This window comes from Coffea arabica, chromosome 3e, assembly GCF_036785885.1.
Source record: "Coffea arabica cultivar ET-39 chromosome 3e, Coffea Arabica ET-39 HiFi, whole genome shotgun sequence".
Classification (NCBI taxonomy): Eukaryota; Viridiplantae; Streptophyta; class Magnoliopsida; order Gentianales; family Rubiaceae; genus Coffea; species Coffea arabica.
This window is the reverse complement of record NC_092315.1, coordinates 38,943,749-38,965,413: the sequence shown is the minus strand read 5'-3', so window position 1 is coordinate 38,965,413 and position 21,665 is coordinate 38,943,749. Positions and strand designations below refer to the sequence as shown.

At 33.9% G+C, this 21,665-nt stretch overlaps 1 protein-coding gene across 1 annotated transcript; it reads left to right on the top strand.

Moving 5' to 3' along the window:
- Nucleotides 1-7,875: 7,875 nt before the first annotated feature.
- Nucleotides 7,876-10,830, top strand: LOC113737801 (uncharacterized). Its single transcript, XM_027264973.2, has 2 exons — nt 7,876-10,238; nt 10,356-10,830. Exons 1-2 carry the CDS (start codon nt 8,151-8,153, stop codon nt 10,779-10,781), a joined length of 2,514 nt encoding a protein of 837 aa, XP_027120774.2. The 5' UTR covers nt 7,876-8,150; the 3' UTR covers nt 10,782-10,830.
- Nucleotides 10,831-21,665: the final 10,835 nt, after the last annotated feature.

Here is a 21,665-nt window from a genome sequence, read left to right as displayed (position 1 = left end):
TGGCTATAAGCATCCTAAAATTTATACTTTACACTGCAAAATTTTTTAATCGTTTTTTTAATACAAGTAGTACAAAATTTTAAAAGTTTTTCCGAAGAGTGATTGCGGTCCCCATTCATTGGATTCTCTCGATAACTTTTTAAAATTGCAACTTGTCAATGTGAACTGACAATTCGTACAGTGGGCTACTTGCACTGCTAGTTGAATTATCATTTGCTTTGGCATGCTGCTTGCTTGTCGTTTTCAAAAAGTTTCCTTGGTTTGCTGACTTTAAAATGTGGGAGAATAAAAATATATAACGGATCTTTTCTTATGAACAAATAACTGCAAGGATGACTTGTTTCCAGCTCTTACTACTGCAATTTTCAGTTTCTTCGCTAAATCATAAAGTAAGCATGTACTTATTAAAATAATGTGTGTTCTAAATGTTTATGAAATGAAATAGGTGAACGGCATAGACTAGAAATTAAACAAGTATGGAATGGATTAGGAAAAACACACAACTTGTGAAATAAAGTGCCAATAAATTTTACTTTTTCCTTAAAAGTTAGATTTAGAAGTTATCCAAACTCATAAACACGAACTCTTGGTAAGTGATATTTATGTAGTTTTTCCCTCCTTTTCATTTCTTTCCCATTCCCTCTAGGGAAAAATTTTGCATGGCTTTGTGAATTATAGATTTTGATATTTTTAGACCTTGAACTATTATGTGAATCTCTTTGCCTCCCTGAGGTTTTAAAAGTGTATACTTGCAATCCTTTAGTCCATAGAGTCTTTAAAACTCCACTTGACCCCTCACTGAATAGTTCCTTCACGTTACTTCTTTGATTGCCCTACATCTTTTTTTTTTAACTTAAAATCAATTTTTATTAGACAGAAAAAGTAGTACAAGCGTGTGATGTATTACATGTTGGGAAGAACACCTGTGACCCTAAACCTGCGAAAGGAAGGAAACCTAAGCTTATCCAAACGGTATTCACCCCTAGCCATTTTGAGCAATTCCGCAATATTTTCATATACACAAACCCCATGCAGAGGATGTGCAGAACCAGCATTTGCCAACGCGTCGGCGACCTTGTTTGCTTCCCTGTAATAGTGTGTGATTTTACAGCCCCCTCCAGCCAGTAGCTTAGCCTTCACCACCTCCACACTGATGGACCATGGACACTGGTGACACTTTAGGATAGTACGATGTAACACCAAAGAATCTGTCTCCACCACCAAACTACCAAGGAAATCCCGTTGCGCACGTAACTACAGCCCGATTAATAATGCTTTGGCTTCCGCTTGCAAGCTAGTACAGCTCTCAAAATAACTCGAGAATGCCAACACCATATAGCCCGCAGAGTTCCTAAGGATCCCCCTCCTCCACTCACCCCTGGGTTACCTTTTGAGCACCCATCAATATTGAGCTTGACCCCATCAGGCCACAAAGTGAACCACCAAATCTGACGCATGAGAAACGCATCGGCCGACATTCCACCAATTCCAAGAACGTAGGCCAATCAACTGCCCAATGTATCTCCCCAAATTTGAGCCAAAAACCATCCTTAAACTCCCGAAAGATGGTCTGACATACCTGAGTAGGACATTGCACAGCCCCCTAGAACACCGCTGTGTTCCTAGCCTTCCAAATATTCCAACAGATGAGACTAGATAAAATCTGAAACACAAACCTAAGCCTCTCCGACTTCACCGGCTTAAGCCACCAACCACTCAAACACACCCGGACATGGCTGGCATGCAAAGACAAACCACATATCGAGCCAAAAAACTGCCACACCGCAGTTGCAAGATCCCCCTCCAAGAACAAGTGTTGAAGGGATTCAATGTTCGATACCCGACAACATGAACACTTGGATGGAAGGTGAAACCCATGTTTCGTCAACACGTCATCCAAGGGAAGGCGATTAGACAGCAAACGAAGCATAAAGAAGGACATCTTCAGGGGGAAAAATGCAGCACAAGACTTCCTTTGCAAAAAAGAAATTTGTTCATACTTTAATTTTCAACAAAGAATGCAGCACAAGTTGCAAATGATCTCTCAAAATGCTGCATAAAAGAAGTTGAGAAGCCAAATACAGACAGAAATTCTGGGATCCCTATGTCAAGACTTCCTTTGCAAGTGAAGGGATATTATGACTACTATCAATGGAATCTTGTCATCATTTTTGGAGCTTGTATACTTCGCAAGTGAACATACAATCAATTTCAAAGCCTAATGGTTTTTGGAGTTTGATCTTGTAGATGTGCTGATGTGCATGTATTCCTAAAGAGAAAGAATACGGAAACAATGATAAGTATCTACATTTGGATCATTCATCTCCTGAATCCTGCTTGGCCAAAATGAGAAGTGGGGAAAAAAATGAAAATATAACCGAATCAGCTAGTTAATCTTGCTTTTGTTACATCAGAAATTCCGTTAGTTTTGACTTAGAGTTATTGAGGGTGGAATATCCTTCTATTTGTAACTATGTAGGAACTAAACTAAAGGCACTGCAAGCATCTGGTTGTCATTGATATGCTGATAATCTATTTTATTTAACCTTTTTCTTTTTCCGACAGTCCTGTCCTTGATGATTATTCTTTTTGTTTGGGTCATTTTGATGGCCATGGGTTTGACCATGGTTGTCAAAATCGCGATCCGGATCAGCAAAATCGATCCGGATCGTGCATCGAATCAAAAATTGCCTTAATATGTATAGGATCATTAGAATCGTTCGTGGGATCGTATGATCCTACGATCCCATTGTGATCCTACGAATTTTGAGAATTTTGTAAATGTGGTGCTAAATTTTGAAACTAAATGGAAACATTTTGATTAGGTTTATAACTTATTAAAGAATTAGATCATTTAATTATAATTTTGCAACAATTTTTGTCTAAAAAACAAAAGGTACAACAAAAAAGGATTCAAGAACAAATAAATACAACAAATAGAGACAAAGTCACAAAGGACGAAGAGATATAAAGCTTCTTTGGTGCTTCCCAATCTCCATTCCAAACTTTTTCCCCATCTAGATTTCAATAAAATTTCACAAAATTTTGCCAATCTCCCATCTCTAATACTCTATTGTCTTTGGTTTTTTAAAGCTCAAGGAATTTTCGGCAAAAGAAGTCACTCAACGCAAACAACTGCGATTACCCATAACCCTTAATTTGATTGTTGCTTTTAATTATACCTATTAGATATATATGTGTACTAAATGTTTTTACTATCAACCGTTAAGATGAGTTGTATTCTTATTTCTAATTAGACAAGATGCCTGAACCTTTTCTCTTCGTTTTGGGATCCGTTGTTTTATTTCTTGTCAAACTATAGGCAAAAAATACTATATGTTAATAAATAATTTATTTATTTGATTTTTTAAGTGTACAAAACTGTATATGAACTTTAAATTAATTAATTTAGTTAATTTGGGAGTTTTTGGTAGATCTTACGATCCGATTATGTGAAATTAAATTCGATCCTGTGTAGGATTCCGATTTTACAAACCTTGGATTTGACTACATTCTTCATCTTTGGTCCCATGTTTTTTCCAAATGCACCTCTATTGCCCGCATTAAAATTTTTTCTACTTGACTTATTTAAGTCTCATATGTTGTAGTCAAAAGTATGCGTTTCGCCTATGAAACGCCCTGCCCTTAACTGGAGAGTTTGTGGCACCTATCATGTTGGAAGCAGTTATGATGTCTATGCTTTAAAGATGTCGGTAGCTCATCTTTAGTATTCAGAAACAGTAGCTAACTTGTCTCATTGTTGTTTTACTGATTTATATATCTCGCGTCGAATAATGATAAGATTTTGTTTCACTAAGGTCTTCTTTTTGTTCATTTTACTAGTACCTCTAAAGCAAAGTTGTATATCATCTTATATTGCTAAACTAATACATTGAGCCGGATTCTCTGATTTTTCTCTCATAGGTATTTTGTGTGGTCATTTACATTTTGGCATATATTTTGAGACTTTAAGTGGAAGCCTTGATGAATTTTGTGAATAGAATTTTTGTTTCATTTTATCTCTTTCTCGTCCTATGAAATGAAGGGAAATAATATTACAAGGAAAAATTTTTTAAGTATTTTGTGTGGTCATTTACGTTTCAGCATACGTTTTGAGACCCTGATTTAGGAAAATTTTCTAAGTTACTGAACTTTTAAGTGGGAACCTTGATGAATTTAAGTGTGTGTTAATCGAGTTGTTCTTTCACTTTTTCTCTTCCTGCTGATATGAATACAAGTCTCATATATTCATCAACCAATGCTTTCTTACAGTTATATGTTCTTGTAAGCAAGAAATGGCACCTGCTTATGGGTGGTGATCAACAGATTACTGTTTAATGTCTATTCTGACTGTTGTTGATTGGTGACTGCTGTAATTTTTTCCCCCGGCGCACTGAACACAAGAAAGGTGGATGGTTGCTGGTTATTTTCTGAACTCATTTAAAGAAAATTTTTTGCTTTTACGACGAAGTGAAGTAAAATCTGTTTGTTGAATTGGATGTTTAACCAGTGATTACCATATTTGAAAGCTACTTATGCTCTTCCTTCGGTGAAACACGGATCACCTTCAGACCTAGTGCTGGTTTCTTGAACTATAACAAAGAAAAAGGGTAACTGGCAAAATACTGCCAGAAAAAAAAAAAATTTATTGTGTCAGCATGTATACTTAGGAGAGTTTTATAGTAAACTAAGCGACATACAATCTAAACGACAAAAGATGTTGTAATATAATTAGATCTCAAAACTGGGTGGAATTTTTTTGGTTTTATGACGTTGCGTGACTGTTTGATTAGTGTGGATTAACGTCGAAAATGTGCAGAATTTCTGCCGCTGCTTCAGAGTAAATCAATAACGTGTTGGAAGACTTTGGATCAAGTTTATTAGGGAAAACCGAAGACTTTGCGAATTGTAGCTAATCAATCTTTTCGCGTCTTAGAGATACTAAATCAGGAAAATCTTGAACTTTGTCTCAAACATCATCTCGCCTACGAATTCCTTCTTATATAGAGTGACTTTCGGATGCAAGCAATCTTATTTGTTAAATAATGCAACTTAATTGTCAATCTTTTATTTTTTTTTTTAGTTTGAATAAACAAAAAATTAAAGTCAAAGTGACAATCAGAGACCTCCATGTGGGCTTTGATTAGATAATTAGATTCATGAATGCCAACTAAATCTTCTCTGGTAATGTAGGGTCTTTGATCTATGGTCATGAATGCTCATCAAATTTCCTCTAGAAATGCCAAACAGAGTGTCGCTGCGTGTTACATCCCTTTCGCAGCCAATTGTTCTTTGAAAGATTGGGGATTGGTCAATACTCAAAATAAAAATGTTAATTTCTCCCTAAGAACATCTCCAAAATTTAACAAAAATATAGAATGAAATTATCCCTCATATTAGTATACTCCCTCTGTCTCAATATAACAGTCGTTTTTGGTGAATCCAACTTTTATGGAGGCATAGAAATAATTATAGTTAGATGAGGAGGCATTGATGAATTCACATATATACCCTTTGAACTCAAAAGATTTTCTTTTTAAATGTGCATTGAAATTTTAAAAGTTGCTCTTTAAAATGATAAGATCGGAAAGCTTGTATTAAATTTGAAATAGTAACATTTATTTTGGGACATCAATAAAGTAGAAATAATGGAAGGGAATTAGAACAATGTTGTGATGCACTAGCATAAAGTACAAGCTATCAAAAACCTGTATCAATTTTCTTCACTCTAAAGTAATCCCAGCTACACAAAAGGGTTTCGTACAAATACAGCATTTCTTCTTAAATTTGTTCAAGCTAATTACGGGCAGACCATCCGAGGTTCAGTTTGAAATTCAATTTTACTTGTTCAAGAATGGGAGAAGACAGTTTATATCAAGTCAATGTGAAATCTTTATATGGAACCTAATACTTTTCAATGACAGATCATTTATTCCTTGCTTACATGTCATTACAAAACCCATTTCTCGGATGCAGCCTGTAAATTCTTATATCAATAAGCAAACTCATTGTATTTTTATATATAACAGAAAAAACAGCTTTCTTGAGGTTAAGGCTTCATTAGTTTGGGAAAGAAAAGAATATGTTGTCTTACAAGCTTAATTGTACAAAAGCATACTGCTTCAACGTCTGAGTTTTGTCAGGGAACCGATTATTCCTACATTGAAATTATAGGCTCGGTTTGGATTGAGGGATTTGACGAAAAATTTGAAATCCTTTCAAATCATTCTAATTGTTTAGATTATTTAAGAAGTATTTGAATTTGTGAATCACAAATTATAATAGTGTTTAAAATGTATTTCGATTAATTGATAAATTATAAATTCAAACGCTTATTAAATAACCTAAACGACTATATCGATTAGGGTAGATTTCAAATCCTTCATTAAATTCCTTAATTAAGTAGAATGATACATATATTTGTGTGTGTGTGTTTTTTTTTAAGGCAAAAACTAGCTTTTTATTGAATAAGCAGAGAATGGTCCATAGCAGCAACAACTGGACTATAAAAAAAATAAAGTGTCTAATTATAGATCATTTGCAATCTAAGTCTCAAAGTCTATACAAGACTATTAAGATAAACAAAATATGTGCTGATCAAAATTCCATTCAATGCTAAACTCCCAGTTCTATTGTCTGTATTTTGTTTACTTGACTCAATGTTAATCTTTGTCATAAACCAATCCTGCAAGTCACACCTGCCTAAAATTGCCACTATTGCACGATCTAGACAATTTCTTCCATGTGTGTAGCCATATTATGTCTTGAGTCCATTGACTCCTAAAACAAGGAGAAGAAGAAAAACTAGGGCCCATAGCCATAGGATTAGTGAAGATCAATTCAATTTCTTCAACTTCAATCAAGACATATCATCAGCACCAGGTGGCAAGATTAATTAGTAAGAGTCAGGGTCTCATTATCCATAGAATAGGGCCAGCTTTGTCAGGTGGAGAGTTTGATTTGGTCAATATATAACGTAATGAGCTAAGTTGTCAATCATCAACTAGGTAATTTCTCATTGAAACTCCAAGATTTAGAGATTTTGATTTCAAATCCATCTTTTCCTTTCCCGCTTCTTAATAATCACATTCTCGCTACTAGAAAAAAAAATTTTAATTAGATAATTTCTCTGCTAGCATTATAGGTGGACATGTGATTGATAAGAATCAAAGGTTCCTAACCAATTACATTCTTGTCATATTGTTCCTACTTGTTCCTTGAAAAAATGTCATTCTGATACAATTCATGGATTCAAGTCTTTACACTAGAGATTAGATAATGCGTGGAATGTGCTTTGTATTACTTACAAAGATATATTTTTGTGAAGGCCAATGCTTCCAACTAATAAACATGACAGCCTAAAATTTGTTAAAAGCAATTTAATTGAACTTGACCATTATCCCTGCTTTTACAATTTCATCATCAGACTTGCACATCACACCCACGTCAAAGTTGATCAAGGCTTAAGCAATAGAAACGTACTAATCAAAATAGTAAAATTCAAGCTCTGAATTTTTGCTAAAAATTGATCACGGGATTATGATCTCTAAGAAATTTTTTTGTAAAGCTAGACGTTCTCTATATAAATTTCACTATAGTTTACGTATGGAATTTTTTTTTTTTTTTAGGTTAATGGAATGGATATTAATGGCGGCTTTATTTACCTTCGTTCCCTTTTTTTAGTTAAAATAAAGGAGGCTTTTGATTCTTAAAAGATTGACCAACCAATCAAGAAACTTCATAAATGGAAGCAGCTCAGCAAAACTAAGGTATAGAAAGAGACTTGCCTAGCAAAGACAATCTGTAGCAAGGCTGAAAGAAAGTTAAATCCAAAAACAAAAGCAAACTACTTAATAAATACCTAGAAAAAGAGATTTGGCGGAAGGAAAAGCAACTTCCTTTCTTTTTCCTCCAAATTTCACCCGCTTAATACTTGAAGCCCAAGTTCATTTCCCTTCGATTGTTATATAAACACCAGTTCAAAAGCTCTCGTCTTCACAGCCATCAGGATCAAGAATCAAGAACTTCACATTCTTAAACTCCATCCTACAGATCCCACTTCCATTTTCAATTCAACCTCCAAACACACCAAATTGATCGAATAAGAAGAATTCGCTTTACTTTTGTAAATGCTTAATTAATAGAAGTCAATGGTGAATCCTGCAACGTCAATGGGTAGTGAAGGAAGCATCCATCTGCAGATATCTGAGCTCAAAGCAAGGAGTAGCAAAGCAGGCAGTTCAGGTCCAAGTCCAGCAACAATCTTAAAACCTCAAAGCCCTATTGAGACAACGAACACTAATAGCAAAGGCAGTTCAGTGTCTCCACCAAGGCTGCCACAACCAATCCATGCACCAGAAAAGAAGTTGACCGCTTTTGCTCTGAGGCTTGCTGTGTTGGAAAAAGCGGCAACTAAATTGGGAACTCTTGGTTTCATATGGGCTACAGTTGTTCTTCTTGGTGGTTTTGCCATCGATTTGGACAAAACAGATTTTTGGTTCATAACCATTATTCTGGTAATTGAGGGGACAAGGATATTTAGCAGGAGTCATGAGCTTGAATGGCAACACCGAGCTACACGGTCCCTTGCTGATGTTGGAAATAGTGGCTTCCACGCAATGAGATCAAGCTCACGATTTATCATCAAAACTGTCAGGGAAATTTTTAGGCCTATTGCTGCTGTTGGAAATCGGAGCAGGGAAACTACTACAGAAAGCATCCATCAGTCAAGCCGAAAAAACTTGCATCACAAGAAGATGCCAACTCAAACATGGGATAGCTCAGAGGTTCCTCTCATTCCATATGCTCCATGGGTGTTCATATCAAGACATATCAGTAAAGTGTTGTATTGGCTGCAACTTGTCTCTGCTACTGCTTGTGTGGTACTCTCCCTGATGAAGCTTATCAAGCGAAACTTTGGCGATGTGAACAAAGGAGATAAAGAAGGGAGGAACACGAGTGCAGCTTTGATTATATTCTATTCATTAGCTTTGGCAGAAGCATTGTTGTTTCTCCTGGAGAAAGCCTATTTGGAGTGGAATGTTATCTTTCACAAAATATTTGATGAGGTGAACAAGGAGTGTGAGTTGGGGCCATCAGGTATATTTGCAATTAGAAGGTTTTTCTATGATGCATATTCAAACTGTGTTTATGGAAGCATTTTTGATGGCCTGAAAATGGATATGGTTTCATTTGCAATGGATCTCTTGGCCTCAAACTCCCCCCATGAACAGCTCATGGGGGCTCAAATTCTAGAAACATTTTCAAAAAGCAAGCGCTTTTCTGATGATACCCTTCAAAAGATTGGAGTAAACTTACTGGTAATGGAACGGTTAGTAGAAATGTTGAACTGGAAAGATCCTCGAGAAGAAGAGATCAGAAAATCAGCAGCACAAATTGTAGCACATCTTGCTGGTAAAAAGAGGAATTCTCTTCGGGTAGCTGGTATACCAGGTGCAATGGAATCAATATCATCCTTGCTCCACATCAGCAGGAGCTTTGCTGATGCAGCTGATGAAATACCAGAAAAGAGAATCATCTTCGATGATGAACGTTATAGTTTCTGGACATTTAACAACCTGGGACTCACAATTTTGAAGAAGCTTGCTCGCGACCATGACAATTGTGGGAAGATAGGGAATACAAGAGGCCTCCTGCCGAAAATCATAGATTGCACACATGCAGGAGATAGGCTTCTGACACATGAGGCAGCAACAACCTCACAGATTTTAACAGTAAAACGATCTCTGCAGGTGGTAAAGATGTTGTCCTGCACTACTGGTGCCACAGGCAAACAGCTCAGGAGAGAAATTTCAGAGATAGTTATCACAATCAGCAATATCAGAGACATATTGAGGTATGGGGAGAAGCATCCAACACTGCAAAAGTTGGGAATAGACATTCTAAGAAATCTGGGAATGGAAGAGGACGCAACGGAGAGGATTGGAGGCACAGGTGGACTCCTCAAGGAGTTGTTCAACATCATCTTCAAGCAGGTGACAAATGAAAAGCACAAGGATGTAAAAATTGCAGCAGGAGCAGCACTGTCAATGCTGGCATTTGAAAGCAAAAGTAATTGCTTGCGCATATTGAAATTAAATGTGACTGGAAAACTTGTTGAAGCGTTAGAAGATCCAATACTTCGAATTAATGCAGGCAGAATTCTACGAAACTTATGTGCATTTGGCGGAGAAGACAGCTTTGATCAACTAAAGGACCTTATTGTTGCAGGACCAACGGTAAATTGTACTAACTACATTGCAAGAGCCTTTTCTTTCCGTTTTCTTGTTATATGCTGTGTCTATGTTGTAATGAATGGAAACAACATTGAGTAATCATCGCATTTCCCCATGCAGGTCCTTCAGGCAATCATGACAGAAGAAGCCAAGTTGCAGGAAGTAATGATTGGATTAGCGGCTCGTATTTTCAAGTTTATGACATCACGGGAATCAAGCATTGTGTTTCAGAAAGCAGGCATCCAAGAAGCTGAAGTGGCTAATAAACTTGTGGAGACTCTGAAGCAATATCGGTATCCTTCCATCAAGTTTCCACGAATGAGGAGGTTTGTTTTAGAATTAGCAATGGGGATGATGAAAGATAAAAAAACAAACATCCAAATTTTCAAGAGTTTAGAGATGGAAGTGCAGCTGGAACACATGATGAACACTATTACCGATATTGAGAGCTTCAATATTTTCTCTGGGACTGTGGGGCTGAGCCGGCATAGAACAACAATTCATTCACTTGTTGAAACTGTGATGCAGCTGCTGGCAGATGGTTAAAATTGCCATCCGGAGCATGGATTTTGCAAAACAAGCATCATATGTTGAATCTCTTGTATATGTCCATAAAAGTTTCATAGAATAGAGAGATTCTTTTTCTCCAAAATAATAAACAAATTATTCCTATCTCTTAATCCACTTTTCAAGCAGTTGTTCGTCAAGAAACGTCAATCTTACACAATATTCCTTAAGTTGTGATACATTTCGTAGATCGTTTTGCCTATGCGTGCCTAGAGGAGTGACTAGCAGAATAGAAAAAAGCACCGCTAACTATGAAAACAAAGAAATTAAGCACGACCCACTCAATTCTTTGCATCATTGTGGACAGGCGGGACCCGAGTTAATAGCATCATAAACAGAACTATCATTATTAGATCTAACCAAGCCGCAAGCATAATATTATACAGTATCACACTAAAGCAAGTCGTGTTTCTCTCTGGAATTCTCCATCCTCTCAATGACATTAACTCCTGTCGATGTACTTGTGGCACATGAAGACCGTATATCATATTACAAGTTACAAATTTAATTAGATCAGAATTTGGGCGAAAGAAAACAAAGCTATGACCTTAAGCTTACATGACTTTCACCAGAAATAAGAACGTGGAAATAAAACCGTAAGAAATAGATCACAAATATATATATATATAGACACACACATACATGCATACAAATACATGTGCGCACACACACATATGGGTTTTACTGTTAGTGGTTATTTATATTAACGTTTGATAAAAATTATCACCTATTAAATCCAAAATTTTTAAGGCGATTATTAAAAAATAAATTAACAACAAAATTGCGGAAGCATACCTGAATTCATGTTGATAAACTAGTACTTGAATCCTTAAAGATTTTAGGATAACCTTTCAGGTCAACACGTAATTGTTATTCCCTTGAAAAAAACCCTTTAATTTTTCTTTGGTGTCTTTCCTAACAATGGGATATCAGAAAAGAACTATTTTGTGGTACTAGAAAATACTACAATAAGAATACGTGTGATTTGGAAACCATAACCTTATTTATAGATAACTTTTCTGTTACCTTTTGGATTCCTATTTCAACCCATCATAGAAATAGAAATTACCCTTAAATCTCTAGATATTAAAGGCCACATCCTATTTGATACATTAAATTTTAAATTATAATTAATCACTTTAATTAAATTTAGCCTTACTTGATAGTTTGCAACACATAATTATTCACATATAAATCCAACAAATCATTATAAAAACAAAACACTAGGTATAGATGAGTCTAATTGAACAAAATCCATACATTCTCAAATTAAACAACATAGATGAGTCTAATTTTACTAGATTTTTAAAAAAAATAAAGTATACAAACTAACTTAGCGAAAACAAAAGAAATACGACCCAAACATCCAAATTTTGACTCCAAAATCATCGTCATCTCATCTCTATTGCCCATCATACTCTTCATTGCCATCAATGGAACCTCTATGTTAAAATTATTCAGATATTCATATCCCTCAACTTTGCCATCATCTTCACCATTTAAAAAGTGTAATAACGAACTATTAAAGGAAGAAATTGAAAACAAAATAGGAGCAAGAAATGGCAGTAATTGGATGATCAGAGGCTATAGGAGAGGGGAGTGTGCAATTCGAGGGTTTTTTACTCGGTTTTACACTTTCTAATTTTCACTATTTCTCCTACCTGACAGCCTGACAGCTTGGTTTTACCCTTCTGTCACTTTGTTAATATTCATATAGTTCTATTCCCTGCTCACGTTTCCTTTTAGGCAATCAAACTGCTTTGGTTTGGGATGAAGATTATATTTCAAAATTAATCTGTAGCTGAATCTCTTTAAGAACATTCTTTGTTGAAATTTATTGGTCTAGGTTTATTTTATATCGAGTTTGCCTAAGGGTGCCTTTTTATTCCAGAAGTTAAGTGTAGGCGAGAAAGTGTATCCAACAAGCCGGGTAATAAACAGGAATAGAGCATTAACATTGTAAATTATGTGTATTAATTAGTTCTCTGAGGACACTCGCCAGATTTTTCTTTTTATACACTTCAAGCATCAATGACTTTACGAGTAACTATATTAATTCTTACCCGATGATCACTTGGATAGAAAAAGTCAATCAACCTGAAGAGATAGTAATTCGAAGGGAAAGGATTGAGAAAAAGGAAAAAGGAAAAGAAAATATATCTGTGTGTGTGAAATGTAAACTATTTGTACATTAGGTTATTTTTTATCTACACTAGTAATAATTAATTGATAATGAGTTATATCATTTTTTTATTTTTTGTATTAATTAAACAGCTCATTGAATTCCCTTTAAAATATATGAAATATAAATTATTTGTAAATTAAGCTTTCTTATGATTTTTTAACAAGTGCTTGGACACTTGTTAAGACACTTAAATCATACATAAATTACTATGTGAATGCACACACCAACAATTGTTATCCTCTTCTCAAACTTCTCTCTATTTTTTCTCTTTTCGAAAACCTTCCATTAGGGAGGGAGAATCTATTCTTAATGAGAATCTCCTTAAGTTTTCTAATAAAGTTTCTCCCTAGGGTTCATTTGATAAAACTGAAATTTAAATCCATTAAATTATTGAATTATTAAGTACTAAATCTGAAACATTTGAGAGCATATCACATTCAATGATAGTGAATAGCTTATCACTTAATTTGGGGGTAAGTTTTGTCCAGAAAATTCAGTGCCACTTAATTAATTCAGATATTCTATTTTTTTTTGTTACCAAACGCATCTAAATATAAACCCTTCTCTTCTCCTTCTCTCTTTCTTCTTTCTAAAAAAAAACTCTCTAACTAAAACTCCCTTCAACTCTCCTATGGGAGAGAGATCAGATTTTTCTGAACTTTCCCCATGGAAGGAACCCTCTCTATAGTTTCTTTTCATTTGTGTGGATAGTGAGAGTTTTTTCTCTCCTTAGGGTTGTCTAGCAAAAGTTTTCTTCTGTCCTAAATTTTTTAGTGAGAGTTTTATTCTCTCTAGGGATTCCTATTGTGAGTTTTTGATAATTTTTCCATTTTTCTTTTATTAGAACTGAGTTTTTTGAGATTTTGATTATCAAATCTAAAATTCTCTTGGATCTATTCAACAGATCTCACTATAATATCTGGACTTGAAACAGTTAATCAGTAGATCTGACGATTGAAAATATGCACAGATGTCCATGGAGTTATAATTATTTTATCTCATCTTTTTAATTTGGAGTTTAATTATGTAATTTTATTGTTCTTTAGATCTGGAGTGTCCTTTCTTCATTTCTTCTTTGATATCTGTATATGTTTGACGATGTAATTTCTGCCATTAGTATAGATTTTAATGAAGTTATAATATTTTATCAAAAGAATGAATAAGAATAAATTAAAATCTGAATTCATTAAATTTAAGTGTTAAACTGTGTTATCAAATGGGACCTTAGTAAGAGTTTTCCTATTTCTTCTAGGGATTCTTATGGAGATTTTTTTTCTTATTTTATTGTCAGATCTAAATTTATTTCAGATATGGATGTTAGATATGATTTTTTTTTTAAATTTTGGATCTATTTCAATAGATCTCATTATCATTATTGGAGTTTCAAACTATTAATTAGTAGATCTAACAATTTCAACATGCAAAGAAGGGAGATGTAACAATTTATCTATTAGAAGATAATTTTGAAAATTTTTATATTTTTCATATCTATTGTATCTATTAAATTGCTAATCTATAATTTTAGTGCATATTTAATTTGCTATTAGGGTGGTTATATAAATCAAATTGTGCTAGATGATTTCCAATAATCTATTAATAAAATTCGCTTTTTATCAAATTGAAGGGGCAGAACCCCTTGAGTTCACAAGAATCATACGTTTTTTTGTCTAAATGACAAAATAGATTTCCCTTTCTGTTGTTTCAAAAACTTCATTTCTTTTTTCTAATGATGTTTTTGAAAAATGAACTTTATTAAGTGATTCAAAAGATCTCCCTTAGACAATATCTATCGGTACTTTCATTTCAAAGTTAGCAGAAAGAAGGAATCACTCAATTTTTTGGATAATAAAATATATAATTTTGTAGATTAGATATTTGCAAATACTTTCTATTCGTGCTGGATGATTTACAGCAATCTATTTATAAATTTGCTTTTTATCAAAAAAAAAAAACTATTGTTATGTTGTATTGTATTTATAAACTTTCTCTATTTAACTTTATCTTTCCATATTATTAACACTTGAATTATATCTTAACGAGAACCTAGTAGGCACTCATTAGACAAATCATTTTTTCTTTGCATTTCAATAGGTTATCAACTGAGTTTGAAACAAATTTGGTTTCAAAAATTATTTGAATAATTAAATGATTATTGGGGTATACAAATTTTAAAATAAATATTTTAAAACTATAGTGATGGAATATGAGATTTTATTGGTAAGAAAGACATAAAAAAGGAAAACAACAGTCTTTCCAAAAATTCCTAAAAGTAGTTCATATCAATATTTACCTTTACTACTTTTTATAATCACAATGGCTAACTACAAGAATTTGAAATCAATGCACACCAAATATACAAAAATTTATTTAGTGGTAACTATAATAAACTTGAGACTAACCATGCAAAAGACAACAAGTATATGAGATATTAGTGGCATAAATAAATGAAATAAAAAATAAAAAGGAGAAAATATATTTAATTAGAATTTCTATTACCAATTTAATGTAATTTCATTCTAAATTGCATCTCATTTCATTTTAAACCCCTTAATGTCACTATTTAGAATTTAGGAGAATGATTAAAAATCAAATATTGCAGACCAAAAGTGTAAATTCAAAATTGTTGTCGACGAACGACAATTTCATATTAAATATTTTAAAACTATAGTAATGGAATGTTAGAGTTTACTTAGTAAGAAAGACAACAAAAAAATAAACAATGGCAAAAATTCCTAAAAGTACTTCACATTGGTATCTACCTTCACTACTAGTTTTTATAATCACAATAGCTAACTACAAGAATTTGAAACCAATAGGCACCACATATACAACAATTTATGTAGTAGCAACTATAATAAACTTAAGACTAACCATGCAAAAGAGACCAAGTATATGAGATATTAGTGATAGGAATAAATGAAACAAAAAAAAGGAGAAAATGGATTTAAATAGAATTCATATTATCCATTTAAGTAAATTTCAATTTAAATTGAATCTCATTGCATTTTAAAATTCTTAATGTCACTATTTAAAATTTAGAAGAATATAATGATTCAAAATCAAAATATTGGGGTCCAAATGTGTAAATTTGAAGTTGTTGACGAATGGTAATTTGATGTTGATCATTAGGCATTCTTAAATTTCCATTAGTTGTCCTAAATATGCCTAAAATTATAAACTTTAGGGTTTAGATTTGTTTTAAACAAAATATTAAAGACCAAAATTAGTGTGATTCTTAACTTGGTGTAAACCCATACAAATGAGTGATCCATTTTTGTCACCAATGCTGAATTCTCATGCACCAAATCTCGCAAGAAATGCACTAAATTTTCTTAAGAATTACACCAACTAGGCACAACTGAGACCAGCCCCAATCCCATGTCTGTTAATCTAGTTACATGATCACATCTCTTAAACATTCATCCAATCCCAGGTTGGCCGAACGAAGCATGTCTGCTAGCATCCCAATGCTATCAAAATAGAAAAACAAACAAAAAAAGGGAAAAAAAATTCTATGCACCGTTCTAATTCTAGGTGATTCCATAGCACAATATAAAAGAAGAAAATGGCCAGAAAAAATTGCTTAGTAATTAAGGTGACATATGGATTTAGTAGAGATGTATTAGATCTATAATTATTGGTACAAGATGGAAAACATATTTGAATGCACAGCCGTTGTGATTTTCAATTTTTATTTTTTTCTTCACTCATTAGAGTTCCTCTATAAGAATATGATGGTGTAGAGAATGAGGAAAGGAAATAACAAATTGTTTTCAGAACTAATGTGCTTCAACTTTTACAAAGGGGACAAAAAAGAGGATTTTTGGTAATTGAAGCGGATTAAAAGGAGAATGTTGAAATTTCGGTGCGAATAGATAACTGATGCCAGTCGAAGACATTAAATTTCAGCACATTTTGTTTGGTTTTGGACAGAAATTTGATTTGGCTTTATCACAGCTGTTGTTTCCCTTCCAAATGACTGGTTAAATCACCACCGTGATTTAGTTGGAACCGGCGGCAAAATGGAACTAGTTGGACAACTTGCAAGGCCCCAAATTAAGGGAGTTTCATCCCCCTCAAATGAGAAGGTAATGGGGACAATATTACGTGATACAGTAAGTAATAGTTGTACTTGGTAGGCGTCCCTTACCTAGTGCATATCAGACAAGGCCTAGCATAATAATTAAAAGATTTTTTTTATTAGTACTGCATTGTCAGAAAGAAGTACTACAGTCTTTTTGTTTTGTCGCAACGATAGATGTTGTATAACCTACTCTAGCTTAGTCTAAGGGAAGGGGCAGGGGATGGTCAACTAAGACCAGCCACATAATGTGGCCAAATTGTAGGAGGCAGGGGTTGATCCCCTGATCTCCAGCATCACCATTATGGGCAGGGATTGTCATATGGTGCTCATGGTATATTTAATATTTTATTTTCCCTATCAAGTCCTATTCTAATCCAGTTCTAACAAACTGTGCTTAAGTACAATAGAGGAAAAGGGAAATCTAGAGAAATATCAATCTTTGTTTTTTTTTTTTTTTAAATTAGGTTAGAGGAAGCCTTAACCCCATTAAGAAGTTCCCGTCTTTGCCAATACATCCATTCACCCACAATTAAGTAGATGCTGCACTTCAAGTTGCTAGATTTTTTTTTTTTTTTAAATTTCTACAAAGGAAAAAATAGGATTTAAGAAACGAAGAGGGAGTAATAGGATTAGAATTCAAGAGGACCATTAAATCCTAGGCTCTCAACCTTAGTAACTAGATCAATCTCTCCTCATCAAGTTGCTAGATTTTGCTCGTCGAATAAACTATAATCCATAAAAGAACCAAAGCCAATATAGTGTTTATCATGTCTGCAATGGACAAAAACTCAGAAAAGAACCCAAAACCAAATTTAGTTAAAGGGACACCACTCATAAGCACTGGGCCATCTTCAATCCGCGAGCAGATTGAATTCTATCATTTGGTTGATGGATAATATCTATTATTGCAACTTGTTCGGTGTGAACTGAGCAACTTTCAAAGCGGAAGATGTTGGACTATATCGCCATCGTCAAGTGGACGCCTGAATTCACTTAAGTATCAATGCACGGTATGCACCTTGTCGGCATGACTAAAATCCAATGCATCCTCCCTCTCATTAGTTCATATAATTCACAATTTTTATGCATTGCCAACCCTTTTTGTCTTCTTAAAATTTTTTAATAAGGCAGCTGGTAATCCTAATCTAATAGAGATGCAAATATATTAGAATTATTTATCATGCAAGGTATTTGTACTTGCTTATGAACAAAATGTATCTTTTTTGTTGCACAAAGTTGTACGTTTTGCACCGTGATCAATAAAAATGCACTACTGGTAGTTAATTAAATTTCTGCCACTTTCATTAATTAAAGTTCCCTGCGAGATTTTTTAACTAATTTTTGCTTTTTGTGCTTTTAATCTCAGAAAACTGCATTGCAAAGTAAATGTATGTCAAATTTGACCTTGATCATAAATTAGAAAAAGGAAATTTGATGAATGGAATGAGCGACTGATAAGGTACTGTCAATATCCAAAAGGGGGAATTAAGCGCAATGCTTGAAGTATATATATATATAAATGATGACTTAATTCAGTTAATTAAGCCAAGTTGAATTTGTTCTTGTTCATTTCTTCATTTTTCATTGAAAGACTTGGAACAATATCTTTCTTGCACATTGTTAGTTCTGTTCTATTGTGGTGTTGAGCAATATTTCGACCTTGTTTGTAGAACCTGACAGCAAATCAAAATAAAACACTGAATTTCTTTTAAAAATGGTAGTGGAAAATAAGGTTCGATTCCTTTAAAAACACCATCTGCTTTGCTTCTACGTACTAATCTAAATAGACGCCAGTAAGCCAGACAAAACTTCAAACTGTTTTTTTAAAATTTTTTCCTAACAAGGGAGGAGTGAGATTTAAAAAGTGAGGAGGAGGTAGGGGACAAAACTTCAAACTACTACTCAACAGTTTTGAAAGATAGTAAGTGAGGTTAAGTACAAAAAAAGAAGCTATTTTCCTTTATGCATATTTTCTTTATAGACACAATATATATGTGCAAACTTCTTGGAAGAAACTCAACATTTTTGTCATTTTTAATCTGGAACCTGAAGCATGAAATTGGGCCATTATCATTTCTCAATGATTTAGATAATCACCAAGTTCTTAATTTTTTTTTAAGCTTTTTTCTTCACTTCCTTCTTGAATCCTTTGACAATAAATTTCTTTCCCTGGTAATTGCCTGGTTATATGGGATATCAATGTATCCAAGGGCAAAATGAGCACTGCTAGAAACTAGCCTTCGACAATTTCCCATCCAATAGATTTCTTCTTTTCAGATAATCAGGACAAAATTTTAAGGGCAACAAAAATGTAGATGCTAAATCATTAAGTAAAAGTTATAGCTGAAACGACTGCTAAGTTACTTTTGAAACCGAATTATTCCTTCTTCTCCTCACAAGTATTATAATTTTCACTATTATTTTGTTTGACCAACTATTGTTGTACAGTAGATACAATTTTCATATTGATATTTTGCTCTTTTATACTCTTTTGACATCAAATTAATTGTTTTAATTTTGACTCCAATTTGGTTTAGCTGGAATTTGAACAAAAGTGTTTAAATTACACCATCATCTGCTTTTCACTATTATTAACAATTGCCAGACTAAAATCCCCCATGGCAATTTCTCAATAAAATGACAGAAATACATAATTTAGAACTGGCAACAATGAATTAGTTTTCGAAACTATCGAGGTGCCAAAAACTTGACGTGCGCGGAGTATACATATACAATTAAACTCATCCTAATCAAGTTTTACATTTATAAACTCCTAAATACCCCACACGCGATTTATCGCAAGTATACGAATCGTGAGCGAGTATAGGGTATTAAGGGTCGATCCCACAAGGAAGATTGCAATTACCGGTACTACTAAAGCTTCTCTATTATTTAGACTATCAATGAATTATAACAAATTAAACCTACTGAAATTATACAAAATAACAAATGAAAGCTCCTTGGGTTGTGGTATCCCTAACTACTCATGCAAGTGCTATATTTGGATCATTAATTACTACATTTAGGCTAATTATGGTGTAATTTCCTTATGCATTTGAATTCTACTTTCGTAGTGAATCAACTATACTCATAACTAATCCATACCTATTTTCATGGTTATGAAATTAGCTACAAGTTCATTTCTTCAATGAAATTACATGAAATGAATCACTAAAAACCACATAAGTGCACCTCTACTTTCGTGAGTGTACTCCCTATGTTTAGCACTTCTTGAACTAGTGTTAAATCTCAATTTTCATTGCAGAAACAACACCTTAGATAATCACAATTAATGGTACCAGATTAATCATGATTTCAAGAGCTGAAGTGCTAAATAACTTGCTCAAATCATAGCAGTCAAATAACCAAATAATAAACACTAACAATTATAGAAAGTTCAACCAAACCCAAGGTATAAACTTTAGAGACACATAAATAACATAAAATCCAGAACTTGCATATTAACTAAATTTGGAATCAAGTACAAAAGATAAAGAGTTGAAAAGGAATGTAACCCATGTCACTTGAGCTCATCACCTTGCCTTCTTCATCTCCATCTTAATCCTAGTCTAGCAATATACAAGAGTGGATGAATTACACTAGCTAAACTATCCTACACTAAGGAAATGGAAGAACTACATTTCTGCACTCTTCAAGCTTCTCCCGTATGTTCCTCTCTATTTTCTGCTATGAACTCCAATCTCCTATTTTTGCAATGCATTTGGCTATTTAATGATGAAAGGTGATCAAGAAATGAGGATTACATCTCCCTTTTACAGCTGGGAATGTTTCTCACATGTATAGCATCCAATGTGAGTTGGTGGAGGTGAAATTGAGTTTTACGCGTACAGAGCAGCCTTTTCTGACCTGTGATCCGAGCTGCTACAGTACCTCGGATCCGTATGGATCCGAGCTCGGATCCACTAACCCAGAAACAACCGAGGGTTCGGATGAATAGTGGATCCGAGTGTGGATCACTTGCTCTGTTTTTGGCCCAACTTCAACCAATCTTTTCTTGATGTTAGAGGCTGAACCAGCTCATGTCGAAAACACGAAAGTTGTAGCCTTTTGAGTTATCTTTCTAATGCATCAAGAATCACCTCATTTGGATCTGTGTAGGCTGAGATATGACTGAAATACCCTTGCCTGCTCATTGCCCTGTTCCAGCTTCGACCAGTAGAAATTTGCTATTGTAATTCGGCATTTTGACCTGGAAAACCTTCAAACTGGATTTAGATGTCTTCACCAAAGTTGTAGATCTATCTCTTATCTTCAAATTGGTTCAAGAATCATCTTAATCCGATCATTGTAGCTCAAGTTATAGCCGAAATACGAAAATGTGTCAAAACTGTCAAAATACACAAAATCCAAGTAAAAAGTGATAAAAACCTCATTTAATCACTTAAAAGCATTTTTCACCAATTATAGCCAAAATGATTCATATTCTACCAATAATATAACTAAAGTGACTAAAAATAATATAAAATATCATACAATTATTACGTAAATTAGTCACTTATCATTAGCCAGTATCTTAAAAGGTGAAATAAAAAACAATACGAGTTTCTTATATCACAAAAAAAAAGTATTTTAT

Coding starts and splice junctions, on each gene's coding strand:
- LOC113737801 (XM_027264973.2), top strand. CDS start 8,151: ATGGTGAATCCTGCAACGTCAATGGGTAGTGAAGGAAGCATCCATCTG. Junction 10,239..10,355: donor TTATTGTTGCAGGACCAACG/GTAAATTGTACT, acceptor TTCCCCATGCAG/GTCCTTCAGGCAATCATGAC.